The sequence below is a fragment of the Leptosomus discolor genome, chromosome 25 (assembly GCF_034619465.1).
Source record: "Leptosomus discolor isolate bLepDis1 chromosome 25, bLepDis1.hap2, whole genome shotgun sequence".
Lineage (NCBI taxonomy): Eukaryota > Metazoa > Chordata > Aves > Leptosomiformes > Leptosomidae > Leptosomus > Leptosomus discolor.
Window position 1 is genome coordinate 3,320,878 of NC_141415.1, and position 15,233 is coordinate 3,336,110.

The following is a 15,233-nucleotide window of genomic DNA, read 5'->3' on the forward strand; positions in this document are numbered from 1 at the left end:
CCAACCCCCCAGGCTGGCGGGGAGGCTCCGGTCCCTGGCGTGCCATCACTCCTGGGCAATCCCAACACGGCAGAGCCACCCAGGAGGTGACAGCCCTGGGGACAGGCCGTGGGGAGGTGGCACCAAAAGCAGTGGCTTATCCCCCCTTCACGAGCCAAGTTTTGCCCCAGCTTCATGCCTAGCGGATGGCAATCGGGGGGGAGGGGGACATTAGGAGGCATCGGGGACTGGGGCTGAGACACCTCAATGGGTTGTGAAGGATAAACCCCAAGCTCGTCAGCAAGCAGAGGTGGAGATTATCTTTTTTTCCACCAAAATATGAACTTGGAAAGGCTGGGGGAAGTGTCAGGAAGGAAGAAATTGGTGGGAAAAGGTCTGGGGTTTCGGTAGGGGTTATGTCCGGCACCGGCTTTGCTTCCAGGCTGTGCTGGGGGATGGCGTGGGGGGGTCACCCAGCCCCATGTTCCCCGCCTTGGGGGTCGGTGGGTGCCTGTGCAGCCGTTCAACCCTCAGCTCCATCCCTCAGCAGTGAGGAAAGCCCAGCGAGCAGAGAGCAGGGACCACAACCGTGGGGCTGGTGCTGAGACCTCACCTGCTGCACAGCTCATCACACCGATGGCAGCGGATCCCGCAGCACTGGGGGGGATCCAGCCCTGTGTCCCCACCACAGCCGCTTGAAAAAAGCCCCCCAAAATGGAGGGATGATGTGTTTCGGGGATAAGAGTCCCAATGACTTCAAGGGGGAAACGGAGCGGGGGTTTTTGGTGAGTGAAAGGCCGGGGGCTCCGGTGGAGCCGCTGGCTCAGAGTGCCCTGGGTGAAGCGCCAGGGGCCATGACCGGGGACCCCTGTGTGTGCCAGGCAGCCAGCGAGCCCACCCGCCCTGGCTCTTCAACCAGTCACCAGATTTAATTAATCCACCCCCCAAAAAAAAAAGCATTAAATGGGTTTTAAACGACGGTTTGCAAAAAAAAGCCACCCCACGTTCCCCCCTGAACCCCAGCAGGCGCGGGTGGGCAGAGCGGCAGGCAGAGGGGGTGCAGGCAAAGGTACGGCACTGCCACGCTGCCTGTGATCCATCAGTCCATCCCTCCAACCCTTCGTCCCTCCATCCCTCCGTCCCTCCATCCCTCCCTCCCTCCATCCCTCCCTCCCTTCCCTGGCCCAGCTCCCACTGGACAGGACAGGGTGCATCTGCCTGCACCCCTGGAGCAGGCAGGCGAAGGCACGCAGGGCGCTTTGCTGTGCTGGAGGGGGATTTCTTTCCCTACCTCGTTAATAATAATAATAATAATTAATAAAAAGTGGTGGCTTGGGCCAAGGGACCATTTTGTTCCACCTGAATCGGCTGGTTTGGGGTAAAAGTGGTGGAAATAGGGAGTGTGACTCAGGCAGTGCCGGTGAGCTGGTGGCCCTGGCAGTGCAGGGGTTAAACCCTGCTGGGGGTGGTGCTGGGGTCTGGGATGCCCTCTAATGGGTGGCCCTAGGGATGGGGGGACATGGTGCCAGGGGGTGTGTGTGGGGAGGGTCACTCCCAATTTTCCATTTCGAGGGTGCTGCGTCCCCCCCCAGCCGCAGCCCCGGGTTTCCTCTTGTTCCATGCTCAGGCTGGGCGATCGGAGCCGCATTTGGGGGGCTGGGCAGCGATGAGGGGTCACCCCCTTGGTGGTGGCTCCGCCAGACCCCAGGCAGGACAGAGACAGCCCTGATGGCCTTTAAACCCCGCACCCTCCCCTAAGTGTAGCTTCACTTATCAAGAGCATTCTGCCTGCACATCAGTAGGGACCAGAGTGAACGTAAGGGTCAGTGCTCCTGAGTGGGGACGACCTTGGGGCTGGCCTGGGGGATGCCACATGTCCCCACAGCGGCTGCCCAGTGGGGAGCAGAGAGTGTCCTCCTTCCTCTGGGCAGCCGACTGAGACCACCGCACCCCTCCTGCCTCCCCCTCCTTCCTCCTCCCGCCCTCCCTCCACCTCTTCCTCCCGCCGCAAGGCCTCACCCCAGCGGGGAGGGAGGGAGGGAGCCCCAGGGCGCCTGTGGGGCACCCACAGCCTTGTGTGTGCACATGCGTGTGCATGTGTGTATGTGTGTGCATGTGTGTGCATGCACGTGCATGGTGTGTGCGTGTGCGTGCGTGTGCATGGTGTGCACATGGTGTGTGCAGGGTGTGCGCATGATCAGTGCACAGCACGTGCATGGTGTGCGCATGGCATGTCCATAGTGTGTGCGTGGCGTGTCCATGGCATGCACATGGCGTGTGCATGACGTGCATGGTGAGTGCATGGTGTGTCCGTGGCCTGTGGAATGGCGTGTGCACAGCATGTGCATGGCATGTCCATAGTGTGTGCGTGGTGCGTCCATGGCATGTGCAGGGCCTGTGCATGGTCTGTGCATGGTGCTTGGCATGCGCATGGCGTGTGCATGATGTGCAGGGCATGTGCATGGCGTGTTCATGCCATGTGCATGGCATTTGCATGGGAGTGTGTGCACACAGGAGGGTTGTGTGTGGGCCTGGGGTGTGGGTGCATGTACAGGGGCTGTGCATGCAACATGGGGGGAGTGTGCGTGTGCATGGGGGTGTGCATACGGGGGAGTGTGCATACAGGAGGGGATGCATGCACATTTGCGGGGTTTGCATGTGTGCCTGGGGAACATGCACACGTGCAGTGTGTGTGCACACGTGCAACGTGGCACATTGGTGTGAGTGTGCATGGTACATGTGCATGTATGTGTGTGTGCAGGTGTGTGCACGCTCAGAGGTGGGACTGCACATGTGCATGTGTGGGGTGCGCACACACAGGCAACACAGCACGTGTGTGCACATATGCATGGCGCATGCAACACGCACACACCCCATGTGCATATGCGTGGGTGTGTGCATGTGTGAGTGTGATGCATACCTGCATGCGTGTGAGATTTGCACGGGTGCACAGGTGTGCACAAGTGCAGTGTACATGCACGCATGTGTGAGCATGGGCGTGGCACACACGCATGGATTTGTGCATGTGCATGCATACACATGTGGCGTGTGCATGCATGTGCGTGTGGCGTGTGCATGCATGTGCATGTGCTTTGCATGTGCTGGAGGATGCCTGTGTGCTCCGGGCGCGTGCAGCTCTGCACACTGTGTGTGTCTCCTGTATGTCCAGGGGTGCACACGTGTGGGATGTGTGTGTGCACCCAAACTTGGCACGTGTGCACACCTGTGTGTTTTTAGGGGGCGATTGGTGCGTGTGAGCGTGAACTCAGGTGTGTTCCTGGTGTCTGGCGGGGTGCGTGTGTCCGTGTGCGTGTGCCCTGGGTGCACACACGTGTGCATGTGTTGTGCGTAGCTGTACCGTGTGTGCACGGGGTGTGCCATGTGGTGTGCATGACACGTGTGTGCACATCTGTGCACGTGTGTCCCCACGTGTGCGCGCTGCCTGGGCCTGCTCCCCTGTGCACACAACACACGTGTGCACCCATGGGTGCCCGGGACCCTCAGATGGGCTGGGGGGACGCCCGAGCGGTGCCAGTGCCGTGCAGTGACAGTGACACTTCCCCCCCGGGGTGACCTGCGGTTCCCTCCCCAACCAGTGACGCACCTTGAGCTCCTTGGTGGCACCTCGTGGGCACGTCCCCACCACCCCCCCCGGGGTCCCTGGGTGCCCCCAGCCCCCAGCCTGGCAGTGGGGACGCAGCGGAGCCACCGCGTTTGGTGGTGGCTTTCATCAGTGGGTCCGTGCCGCGGTGGAGCTTGGCTTGGTCCTGCCGTGGTGACTCCCGGGGCATTTTTAGCTTCGTGTCCTCCTGCCGCAGCTTCCTGGCTCCAGGAGAGGGCTTGGACCCCATCGTGAGGGTCCTGGGGAGCTGCTGGTGTGGGAGAACCCCCTCATCTTGGAGGGGCTCCATCATCAGGGAAACCTCCATCGCGGGGGGAACCTTCATCATGGGGGAAACCTTAATTTTGGGGGAACCTCCATCGTGGGGAAACATCCGTCAGGGGAACGTCCATTGTGCGGGGAACCCTCATCATGGGGGAGCATCCATCATGGGGATACCTTCATTTGGGGGGGACCTCCATCATGGGGGAAAACTTTTATTGGGGGGAACCCTTTATTGTGGGGGAACCCTTAACATGCGGGATACCTCCATCATGGGGGGGCACCTCCATCATGGGGCAACCTTCATTTTGGGGGAACCTCCGTTATCCGGGAACCCTCATCACGGAGGACACCTCCACCTTGGGGGGCACCTCCATCGTGGGGGATACCCTCATTTTGGGGGAACCTCCATCATGGGGGAACCTTCGTCACAGGGGGAACCTCCAACGTGTGCGTGTGAGGGCGGGTGTGCTTGCATGTGCACACGTGCACGCGCGTGCTTCCGCGTACACGTGCCTGTGCACGCGCACAGACGTGTGTCAAGCGGGCAGCTGCCCACCGACACGCAGGCTCGTGCGTGCAGCACAGCGCCCACACATGTGTGCATGTGCACACGCGTGTGCGCACACCCGCTCCGTTCACACCCCCCCACGCCAGGCCTCTGCTTGCTGGGTGTGCCCTGTCCCCACGGCCGGGCCGCCCTGGGCCACGGCTGCCCTGGCACACGGATCGGGCCCCCCCCGGCCCTCCCCCAGCTCAGCGGCGGCCCCGAATTTGCTATAAATGGTTCTGCGGGCGGCCGGCGGCTGCGTCAGAGCCGGGGGCTGAGGACGGGCCAGCTCGTCACACGGCCCGGGGGCTGGCAGGCAGTGCCGCTGCCACACGCGTGTGCCCCCGCGTGCGGGTCCCTGCGGGGGAGCTCAGGGGTGAGCACACACCGGCCACTTGCACACGCATGGCCATCCCATGTGCAGCCCGTGTTCTCTGTGCTCGGCCCCCCACCCCCGGGGCCTTCCCTGCTGCACACGCCTATTTGCACACCCGCTCACAAGCACATGTCCGCGGCGTGTGCACCCCCACCCTGCACACGTGTGCATGCACCCGCACGTTTTTCAAGTGCACGTGGTCCCCTCACATGCCTACCCACACTCATACACCCTGTGCACACCCACCCCCTGCACACCCACCCTGCTGCACACACATGGGCTTCCTTGTGCACACACACGTGCACTGATGTGTTCTCCTTTCACACACTTGTTCTTACTTGCACGCAGCTCCCCTTACACACGCGTGCTCCCCCTTGCACATACCCTGCTCTCTGCACTCCCTTTGCACACCCACCTTTTCATTCACCCCTCCTTGCACACTCGAGTGTTTCCCCCTTGCATGCAACTCCTGTTGCACACATGCCCCCCTTGCACACACACACACGCCCCTTGCATGCAAACACTTCTTTGCACACCCCATCTGTACACACACACCCCCTCCTTGCACAGACACTTTCCCCCTTGCACCCCCCAAGCATGCACCCCCTTTGCACACCCCCGTGCACACTCACTCCCCTTTGCACACCTCTTGTGGACACACCCACTCACACAGACACGCCCCCGTGTGCACACACTCTCCTTGCACACCTCCTCTTTGCACCCCCCCCTTGCGCGAACACCCCCCCTCCTTGCACCCCCCCTTGCGCACACCCCCCTCGTTGCACTCCCCCTTGCACACACACGCATTCCCCCTTGTACCCTTCTCCCTTGCACCCCCCTTGTGCACACCACCCCCCCCTTGCGCACACACACTCCCCTTCGCACACACCCCCCTCCTTGCGCCCTCCCCTGCACACACACGCAGTCCCCCTTGCACACCCCTTGCGAGCAGCCCCCCCTCCTTACACACCCCCTTGCACGACCCACCCCCCCTTTCACACCCCCTTGCACGCACACCTCCCCCTTGCACGCACCCCCCGCCCCAGACACCCTTGTTGCACCCCCCCGCCCTTGCCCTCCCCCTCGCACGCACACTCCCCCCTCGCACCCCCCTTGCACGCCCCCCCACACCCCCCTCGCACCCCCCTCCCGCCCGGCCCGCGCTGCCGCCGCCGCACCCGCCCCTAATCGACTCCAGCTGCAAAAACATTCCCCGCATTCAGAGGCGCCGCCGCCTCCGGAGCCGCCCCCCCGACCGGGTTCCGCCCCCCCCCCCCCCGGCCCCCCCGGGCTCCCCCCGGGCTCCCCTCCCGGCCCCCCCCCGGGCCGGGCCAGCTGCGCCGGAACCGCGTGGCCGTGGGGCAGCCCCACGGCGGGGCCCGCGGGCGGGGGGAGCGGGGCTGCCCTGGGCTGGGGGGGGGGGGCCCGTGTCCACCCACGCCGTGTCCTCCGGGAGGCGCACCGGGATGGGGTACTGTCCCCACCCCGCTTCCATCCGTCCCCCACCCTCCAGGAGGAACACTGGGATGGAGAGGGGAACCCGTGCCCCCCCCCCCCATCCCATGCCCATCCGTCCCATATTCTCTGGATGGGGTGTTGGGTGGAGGTGGGGAAACGTGTCCATCCATCCCATGTTCTCCAGGAGGCACACCGGGATGGAGATGGGGTACCGTGCCCACCTATCCCGCTTCCATCCTTCCCCCATTCTCCAGGAGGAATAGCAGGCTGGAGATGGGGTCCCATGCTCACCCCATGTCCAGCCATCCCCCATCACCCAGGAGGGATGCTGAGATGCTGGAATGTTCTCCAGGAGGGACACCAGGACAGGGATGGGGACCCATGACCACCCATCCCATGTTCTCTGGATGAAGGTGGGGAACCGTGCTCACCCATCCCACGTTCTCCAGGAGATACGCCAGGAAGGAGATGGGATACCATTCCCATCCCACTTCCAACCATCCCCCGTCCTCCAGGAAGGATGCTGAGATGCTGGGATGCTCCCCAGGAGGGTCACCAGGATGGAGAGGTGTCCCGTGCTCACCCATCCTGTGTCCATCCATCCCATGTTCTCTCTGCGGGGTGCTGGGATGGAGACGGGGTGCCACATCTGCATGCCCCATGTTCTCAAGGAAGGATGCTAGAAATGGGACAGGTCATCACATTTACTCATCCCAAGTTCTCCAGGAGGATGCCGGGATGGAGAGATGGCCCCACGCCCTCCAGGCATCACCGCTGCACAGAGGTGGGTCCCCACGTCATTCAGGTAGGATGGAGACAGGTCCCACACCCACCCACCCCACGTCACCAGGGCAGGGCAGTGGGATGGGGACAGGATCCTCCATCTCCCTTGGGAAACCCAAGCCTCGTTAGGGACATCCCTAATTGCCAGGGGGACGCATCCTGTTCTCTGGCAGCTCCGTCTCCTTTAAGAGCGGCGCAGTGAGGAGCCGAATTTAGCCGGCGCGGCCGCCTGTCCTCGCTGGCGTCCGGCCAGTGCTCTGCCGGCCTCGGCGAGTTCCCGCTCCAGCGCCCGCGGCCGGGGGGGACAACGGGGCCAGGAGGGCCGGGAACACCCGGGAGGGCCCACTCTGCCCACAGCACCCATGGGTGCTGGTCTCCGTCAGTCTCGGGTCTCTGCTGGCATCGTCCTCGTGGAGGTTAAGGCCCATCGAGGCACGAGCGGGCAGCTGCCTGCGGGTTGGGGACAGGCAGCAATGTCCCCACCGAGGCCCTTGGACCTGTCACGCCGTTAAAGGCGAAGAGAAATGGTTGGTGGGGACGCATGACGTGCCACCACAAGCTGTCCCTCGTCACCTCCCTCCTCCCCATCACCTCCCTCTGCCATCCCCCCACATCACTGCTGGGGACGCAGGACAGGGGGGTGGTGATGGGGGGCGTGGGGGGAGATGGACCCCACTGCCCCGAGGGAATTGTCACCCTGGGACTGAGCTGGTGGGACACAGCACAAAGGGGGTTGAGACCCCGGGGGACAGGGGATGGGACAGCCCTGGGGACAGGACAGGACTGCCCATGGGACAGGGTCCCATCCCCTGTCCCATCCTGGGAGACAGGGGACAGGAGAGTCCATGGATATGGGGACAGGAGACCTTGTGGCCAGGGTGGTCCAGGGGACAGGATGGCCAGTGGCCAGGGGACAGGAGTGACCATGGCCTGGGGGACAGGAGCATCGGGACAGGCAGTTCTAGGGACATCCTTCTCCCAGTGAGACCAGTTCCTTCCTCCAGCACTCCCTTCCCTGCACTGGTTTCACCCCCAGGCTGTCTCCTTGCTGGGATAGAGCCCAGCGCCATCACCCCACAGCTGACCCAACTCTGGCCGCTCCTTCTGGGGACCCCTCTGTCCCTGTCCCCACCAGAAGGAGCCCTGTGAGCCTCCCTGGACACTGGTATGATGAGTTGTGGGTGCTCTGGGGCCAGTCAGGGCAGGCGTTTGCCGGGCGGGAGGAGCCGGGGTGCACTTTAATTGACTTCTGCCGCGTTGGGCAGCTGTGAAAACAGAGAGGGACTCATTAGGGGACATCAAAGGACCCCCAGCACGGCCAGGCGGGGGGGGGGGGACGACGACACACACACACACGACACACACACGGCAGGACTCGCTGCTGGTGTTTGCTCCCTCTTCACTTGGCTTGAAAGAGGAAAAGGAGGATGGGAGTCACCAGCCTGGCAGGGCTGGGGCTCAGCCGTGTGCAGCGAGGAGGTCCCTGTCCCCTGTCCCTGGGGTTAGCTGGACCTGGAGGGACGCATTCCCTGGGTTAGCCAGCCCAAGGGTGACCTGTCCCCAGGGTTACCTGGACAGGGGGTGACACATCCATGGGGTTAGTTGGACTTGGGGTGATCCATCCCTGGGGTGGCCCATCCCTGGGGTGACCCATCCCTCGGACAACCTAGACCTGGGGTGATGTGTCCCCAGGGTGACCAACACCCAGGGTGACCTGTCCCCAGGGTTAGTTGGACCTGGGGTGACCTATCCCTAGGGTGACCCGGACCTGGGGTGACCCATCCCCAGGGGGACCCGGACCCCTCACTGAGGTTAGCTGGACCCAGGGTGACCCATCCCAAGGGAGATCCATCCTTGGGGTGACCTGTCCCCAGGCTTAGCCTGACCCTGGGTGTCCCACCCCTGGGGTGACAGACCAGGAGACAGAGGGCACACACACTGACTGTTGCTTGCAAATGCCCTCCGGCTCCTTCCCTGCTCGGGCTGCAAACGGCCCTGAGAGCCAAAATCCTCCAAAACCCTCCAACCCCCCCCCAAACAGACCTCTGAAAGGCCCCGGGCTGAGCCACATGGCCGCTGCTGGGGCAGGATCCAGCCCAGCTCCTCCAACTCCAGCTCCAAACCTCCGCGGGCATCACAGGAGCCCACGGGGCCAGGGAGGGGGGACACAGACAGAGCCCCCAGGTGTGTCCCAGCAGCACCCATGGGGTGCTGAGCACCCCCAGAGCTCCGCCCTTGGGCACAGCCTCTATAATCCCGGCTCTGTTTTCCAAAGCTGGGAGTCCGAAGCCTTTCAACAACAACAACGAAAAAATCATCTCCCAGCTCCTGCATTCCTGGGTGGAAAGTTTACATTCCCCCCGTCCCGCGGCGATCCGATGCTTCGCCTCCGGAAAACAAAGCGGCTTTGGGTGGGATCTGCCTTTCGGGGAGCGGGACCCTCCAGTCGGATAATGAGAACCAGCCGCTGGGCAGCACCCCTGAGCCAAAGCACCCGGTGCCAGGGCTGGATACGGCCCAGGGATCCCCCGCGGCAAGGGTGAAGCCACCCATGGCGGTGGTACCTTTGGGTGCACGGGGTCGAGGGGTGCAGGGGGGGGGTCCCCCCCATGTCCCCTTGGCTGAGGCTTATCCTGCCAATGTCACCACCAGCACAGTTTTCCCTCCGGGAGGGAGGCAAAGACATCGGCAGTGTAAAATCAACCCCATTTTAATTCCCATTTCGAGAGCCACCCAAGGTGGGGGGGGGTGTGGGGGGGTGGGTAGTGGGGGGGGTCCCAGCCCATCCCTCAAACTGTTTCTCCAAACGATGGAGGGGGGGAAAAAACCCAACCCTGGATACATCTCCCCCCTCTTCTCTCCCCCCTTCCAAGTCATCGCTGGAAAATTAAACCGGATCCAAAGAGTTTTTCCTTTCCAAAATGTGCTGGAGAGGCGCTGCCTTAACCCTTTCGGGTTTGCCCTTCGACGGAGAATTGGGATTTTTAAGGGGGTTTGGGGATCGTTCCGGGGTTTTTCTGGGGAAAAGGGAACAGCTCAATCCCCCCACATTCCCCCTTTGTGCTCTGAGGATCCAAAAATTCCCCAAAATGATGGAGACGAGAAGCTTTGGGGTTTCTCAGGGCCGGTTTTGGGGCGCTCATGGGGTCAGCGCTTCCCCAGCCAGGTCTCCCTCTCCATTTTGGGAAGAATATTTTTTTTTTTTTTGGGTGTTTTTTCATTTCAATTAAATCCAGCTGATTAAATCCATCCTTCCCCTCCCCGACCTCCGTGCCAGCCCCCCTCCAGCTGGAACTCCCCATCTCCAGCATCGCCCAAATCCCAACAAGCCAAACCGAAGCCAGGACCCGCTACTCTCCGGAGACTTGGAATTGGGGACCCACACACACCCCAAACCCCTAATCCTAGAGAAAATGTGAGCTATTTCCTCCGGGTGGGTCACAGGGGAGGTCCCCCCCATCCCACTCCAAATGGAAAAATCCTTATTTTTGGGGTTAAATAGACATTTTTTTCCCCTGCTAAGCGCTTTGTTCCAGCTGGAGGGAGATGCTGGCTCATCCCCAGGGTGCGATGGAAGTGGGGGGGGGGGGGGGGCCCGGCAGCACCCATGGGGACCCCCCCTTGAATTCTTGATTTTTTTGGGGGGGGGGAAAAAAAGCCTTCAGGAATAAGTTAGCGTTTCGTTTTACTCGTTTTGTATTTGCAAAGGACTGTTTCAAAGGTAATTTGGGAGGAAAAGTCTGCGGCCAAGCTGGGGGGGGGGGTACAGGCAGGGTGGTGCGGGCAGGGGTACGGGCAGAGACCCCAGCCCCGGGTGACCGGGGAGGGGGACACACACACACACACAGAGCCCCGCCACGGGAGCGAGCGAAGGCGGGGGGGAATAAAATAATTAACTTTTTGGAGGAGCTTCCAAAAGGAAAGGGAGAAAAGTGGGATTTTTATTGGGTTCTTTCCTCCCCCCACCCCTTTTCCAGGGGCCGGCGGGGCAGCCCGGGGCCGGGGAGAGCCGCCCCGGAGCCAACACCGACAGCCCCGGGGGCTCCGCGGGGAGGGGGGACCCAACCGGGCAGCGGAGAGAGGGCGGGCGAGAAGCCTCCCCCAGCTCGGTAGGGTCTTTTCCCTTTTTCTCCTTTTTTTCCCCTCACTTTTCACCTTCCCCCCCCCCGCCCCCTTTTTTTTTTGTCCTCCTCTTGTTTCTCCTTTTTTTCCCTTTTTTTCTCTCCTTCTTCTCCCTCCTTTTTTCTCCCTTTTCCCCCTCCTTTTTGTCCCTCCCCCTCTTTTTTCGTTTTTCTCTTCTTTTCCTCTTTTTTCTCTCCTTTTCCTCTTTTTCTCTTTCCCTCCTCTTTTTTCTCCCTCCTTTTCCTCTTTTTTCTCTCCTTTTTCTCTCTTTCCCTCCCCTCCTTTTTTTCTGCTTTCTTTTTCCTCTCCTTTTTCCCTTCCCTTCCTTTTTCTCCTTTCTTTTCTCCCTGTTCTCCTTTTTTTCCTCTTTTTTGTGTTTTAAATAGAAATATATAATTAAATTTACAAATGCTATTTACAGGTTTAATTACAAAAAAAAAAATTTTTTTTTTTTTCAAAGAGAAAGAGAGACACCCCTTAGACGTTAATAAATCTAAAAATAAAAAATATATAATAAAATCCCCCCAAAAAAATTCAAGCCGAAGGGCAGTAGCGGCCGGGCTCGGCGGGGTGGGGGGGGTCACACCGTCGTCTCGCCCTGCTTGCTGTTGGTGAGCCGCGTGTAGAACTTCCTCCACGAGTGCAGGGTTTTACCCGACCATATCCAAAAGCCAGAGGTGATGCCCACGATGAGAGTCATGAGATACTTGATCATGTAGACGGTGAAATCGGGGGTCATGCGGGGGGTGAAGTGGAGCGGGCAGGGGATGGCCAAGCTCTTGCAGTTCTGGCTGATCCAGCTGCGCTCCCAGTGCTCGCGGAAAGCCTGCTCGTAGAAATAGCAAGCGATGACGATGGTGGCCGGGACGGTGTAGAGGACGCTGAAGACCCCGATGCGAACCATCAACCGCTCCAGCTTCTCCGTTTTGGTCCCGCCGTGTTTCATGATGGTGCGGATGCGGAAGAGGGAGACGAAGCCGGCCAGAAGGAAGGAGGTGCCGATGAAGAGGTAGACGAAGAGAGGGGCCAACACGAAGCCCCGGAGAGGGTCGATGTTGTTGAGGCCCACGAAGCAGACGCCGCTCAGCAGGTCGCCATCGATCTGCCCCATGGCCAGGATGGTGATGGTCTTGACGGCCGGCACGGCCCAGGCGGCCAAGTGGAAGTACTGGGAGTTGGCCTCGATGGCCTCGTGGCCCCACTTCATGCCGGCGGCCAGGAACCAGGTGAGGGAGAGGATGACCCACCAGATCGAGCTGGCCATGCTGAAGAAGTAGAGCATCATGAAGAGGATGGTGCAACCTTCCTTCTTGGTGCCCTGTACCACGGTGCGGTAGCCGTCCTCCTGGAAACGCTCGTTGCAGACCACCCTCTCCTCCAGCACGAAGCCGGCGATGTAGGCCACCGACACCATGGTGTAGCACCCCGAGAGGAAGATGATGGGTCGCTCGGGGTAGCGGAAACGCTGCATGTCCACCAGGTATGTGGTGACGGTGAAGAACGTGGAGGCACAACACAAGACGGACCAGATGAGGATCCAGATACGGGCAAAACGGATCTCGTCCTCGTTGAAGAACATGTGGCCGTCGGGCCGGGAGGGCTCGCAAGGCGCCGCGCAGTCCTTCTCGCCCAAGAACTTGTAGTTGAGGTAGCTGGGCACCTTCAGCGCCCGCGGGCAGTGGAAGGGGTGGTCAAGGGTGGCATAACGAGGGGCACCCGGGGTGCCCTGGCCGGCCAACGGCGTGGCGCTGGTGAGCAACGCTGGCGAACCGCCGTCCTCCGAATGGTTCTGCCCCACACAGATCTGCTCGGCGCCGTGCCGGGGGAAATTCTCGCAACGTAATCGCTCCGGCCATTGGAAACCGAATTTATTCATGAGGGCTTCGCAGCCCTGGCGCGCCCGCTCGCAGATGGAGCGACACGGTGGGATGGCCTGCTCCAGCACCGTGCAGACCGGCGCGTACATGGAGCAGAGGAAGAACTTGAGCTCCAACGAGCATTGGACCTTCACCAAGGGGTAGAACTGGTGGACCTCCAACCCCGCGTCCTCCTGGTTGGTGTGCCCCAGCAGGTTGGGCATGATGGTCTGGTTGTAGGCGATGTCGGTGCAGAGCGGGATGGAGATGGGTTGGCAGAAGCCGTGGTCGGGGATGGAGATGCCCTTCTCGCCGTGCAGCTGGCTCCGGCATGGCGCCGGCACGCTCAGCCCCACCAGCAGCCAGGCCAGGGCGGGCAGCATGCCGGGGGGGCCCATGGTGCCCCGAGCTGCTGCGCCCGGATTTACCGTGCCCGGTGCCCAGCCGGCCGGCCGGTCCTCCTCTCCGGATCTGCCGTGCCCGGTGCTGCCTAGACGGCTCCCAGTGACCGGATCTGCCGTGCCTGGTGCCACCTGGATGGCTCCCGGTGCTGCTTAGATGGCTCCCGGTGATCAGATCTGCCGTGCCCCGTGCTGCCTGGACGACTCCCGGTGACTGGATACGCTCAGGTCCCGCCTGGACGGTCCCGGTGCCCAGAGCGTACGTGTCCGGTGTCCGGCTGGACGGCTCCCGGTGTCCCGGTCTACCGTGCGCGGCGGGACGGCTCCCGGCGCTCGGACGTGGCGCTCCCGGTGCCCGGACCGGCCGCTCCCGGTGCTCCGCAGCGCTGCTCCCGCTGCCCGGACTTGGCGCTCCCGATGCTCCCGCTGCCCCGACCCGGTGCTCAGCTCCCGGTCCCGGTCCCGGAGCCGCGGGCGGGCGGTGGCGCTGGCGGGGTGCCGACGGGGGGGGGGGGGGGGGGGGCGGAATGCCGTGGGTGGGGGGGTACCGGGGGGGGTACCGGGGGGTGCCGGGGGAGCGGAGCGGCCGCACCGGACGCTCCCGCCGCCTTTGTGCGGGGCAGCGCCGCGTCCCCGCCGGGCGGAGCGGCCCCCCCCGCGCCCCGCCCTCGCCGGGCCCCGCCCCCCCCGCCCCGCCAATCACATTCAAACGGCGCGGCCGTCCCGCCCCCCGCCCCCCCGGGCCCAGCCCCCCACCCCCCTCGCGGCCCCCCCCCCCCCGCCTCCCCCGGGGGTCACCGGGCCGGGGACCAGGGGGAGCCTGGCCGCCCCCTCCCCCCCGCAAACTTTTTCCGCGCCGTGAAAACTCCCCCCACGTCGTGGGGTCGGGACGGGGCCAGGGGGAAAGGTCCCTCCCCGTGTTCCCGCCCCCCACCCCCCGTGTCCCCAGTGCCCCCCGGTGTCCCTGTGCCCTCCCCGTGTCCCTGTGCCCCCCCCCCCTCCATGTCCGAGATGCACCCCGTGTCCCTTGCACCCCCTGGTGTCTCCTGCCTCCCCATGTCCCCTGCGCCCCACCCTCGTCCCCTGCACCCCCCTGTGTCCCCCGTGCCCCTTCTGTGTCTTCTGCCCCCTCCCGCTGTCCCCTGCCCCACTGTGTCCCTTGAGCCCCTCCATGTCCTCTGCACCCCCACCACGTGTCCCCTGCCCCCCGCTGTGTCCTCCCACCTGTGGGGCAGCTCCCCCCACAGCCCCCCCCAGGCCTGGGACCCACATCACCCCCCCGACACACTGCAGCGGGTGCCCTCCTGTCCCCAGGTCCCCCTTTAGGGCACACCGGGGCGGGATTGCCCCCTGTGGCCCCCTGGCACCCACGAGGGTCCTGGTCAACCCCCCTGGAACAGGGCCACATCGGCCCTGACACCCCTTGTTCCTCGGGTGGTGCCACCACCCCGTAGGGTGCCCATGGACACCCTGGGGTGCTGCCAGAGCTGGCACTGCACAGGTCCACAAGGCCACTGCACAGCCAGGGGTGTCCCCGATGTCCCCAAATCAGCTGGCGGGGGGACACGACACATCCCACGTCCTGCTCCCCCACACTGGCTCCACATCTCCCACTGCTGTGGCCGTGGTGAAGGAGCACCCCAGTCCCCAAAACTGGGGCAGCAGGAAGGAACTGGGGGGACAGGACACAGCAGGGGTGGACTGGGAGACACTGGGGGGATCTGGGATGCAGTGGGGGAGACTAGGACACATTGGGGGTGACTGGGACACGGTGGGGGAGACTGGGACATGCTGGTGGGGGGGTGTAAGGACACAGCAGGGGAGA

The 15,233-nt window shown here is 62.9% G+C and overlaps 1 protein-coding gene across 1 annotated transcript; it reads right to left on the reverse strand.

Moving 5' to 3' along the window:
* Nucleotides 1-11,731: 11,731 nt before the first annotated feature.
* Nucleotides 11,732-13,405, reverse strand: FZD2 (frizzled class receptor 2). The gene has a single exon (XM_009954276.2). It carries the CDS (start codon nucleotides 13,403-13,405, stop codon nucleotides 11,732-11,734), a length of 1,674 nt encoding a protein of 557 aa, XP_009952578.2.
* Between the last annotated feature and the right edge of the window lie 1,828 nt (nucleotides 13,406-15,233).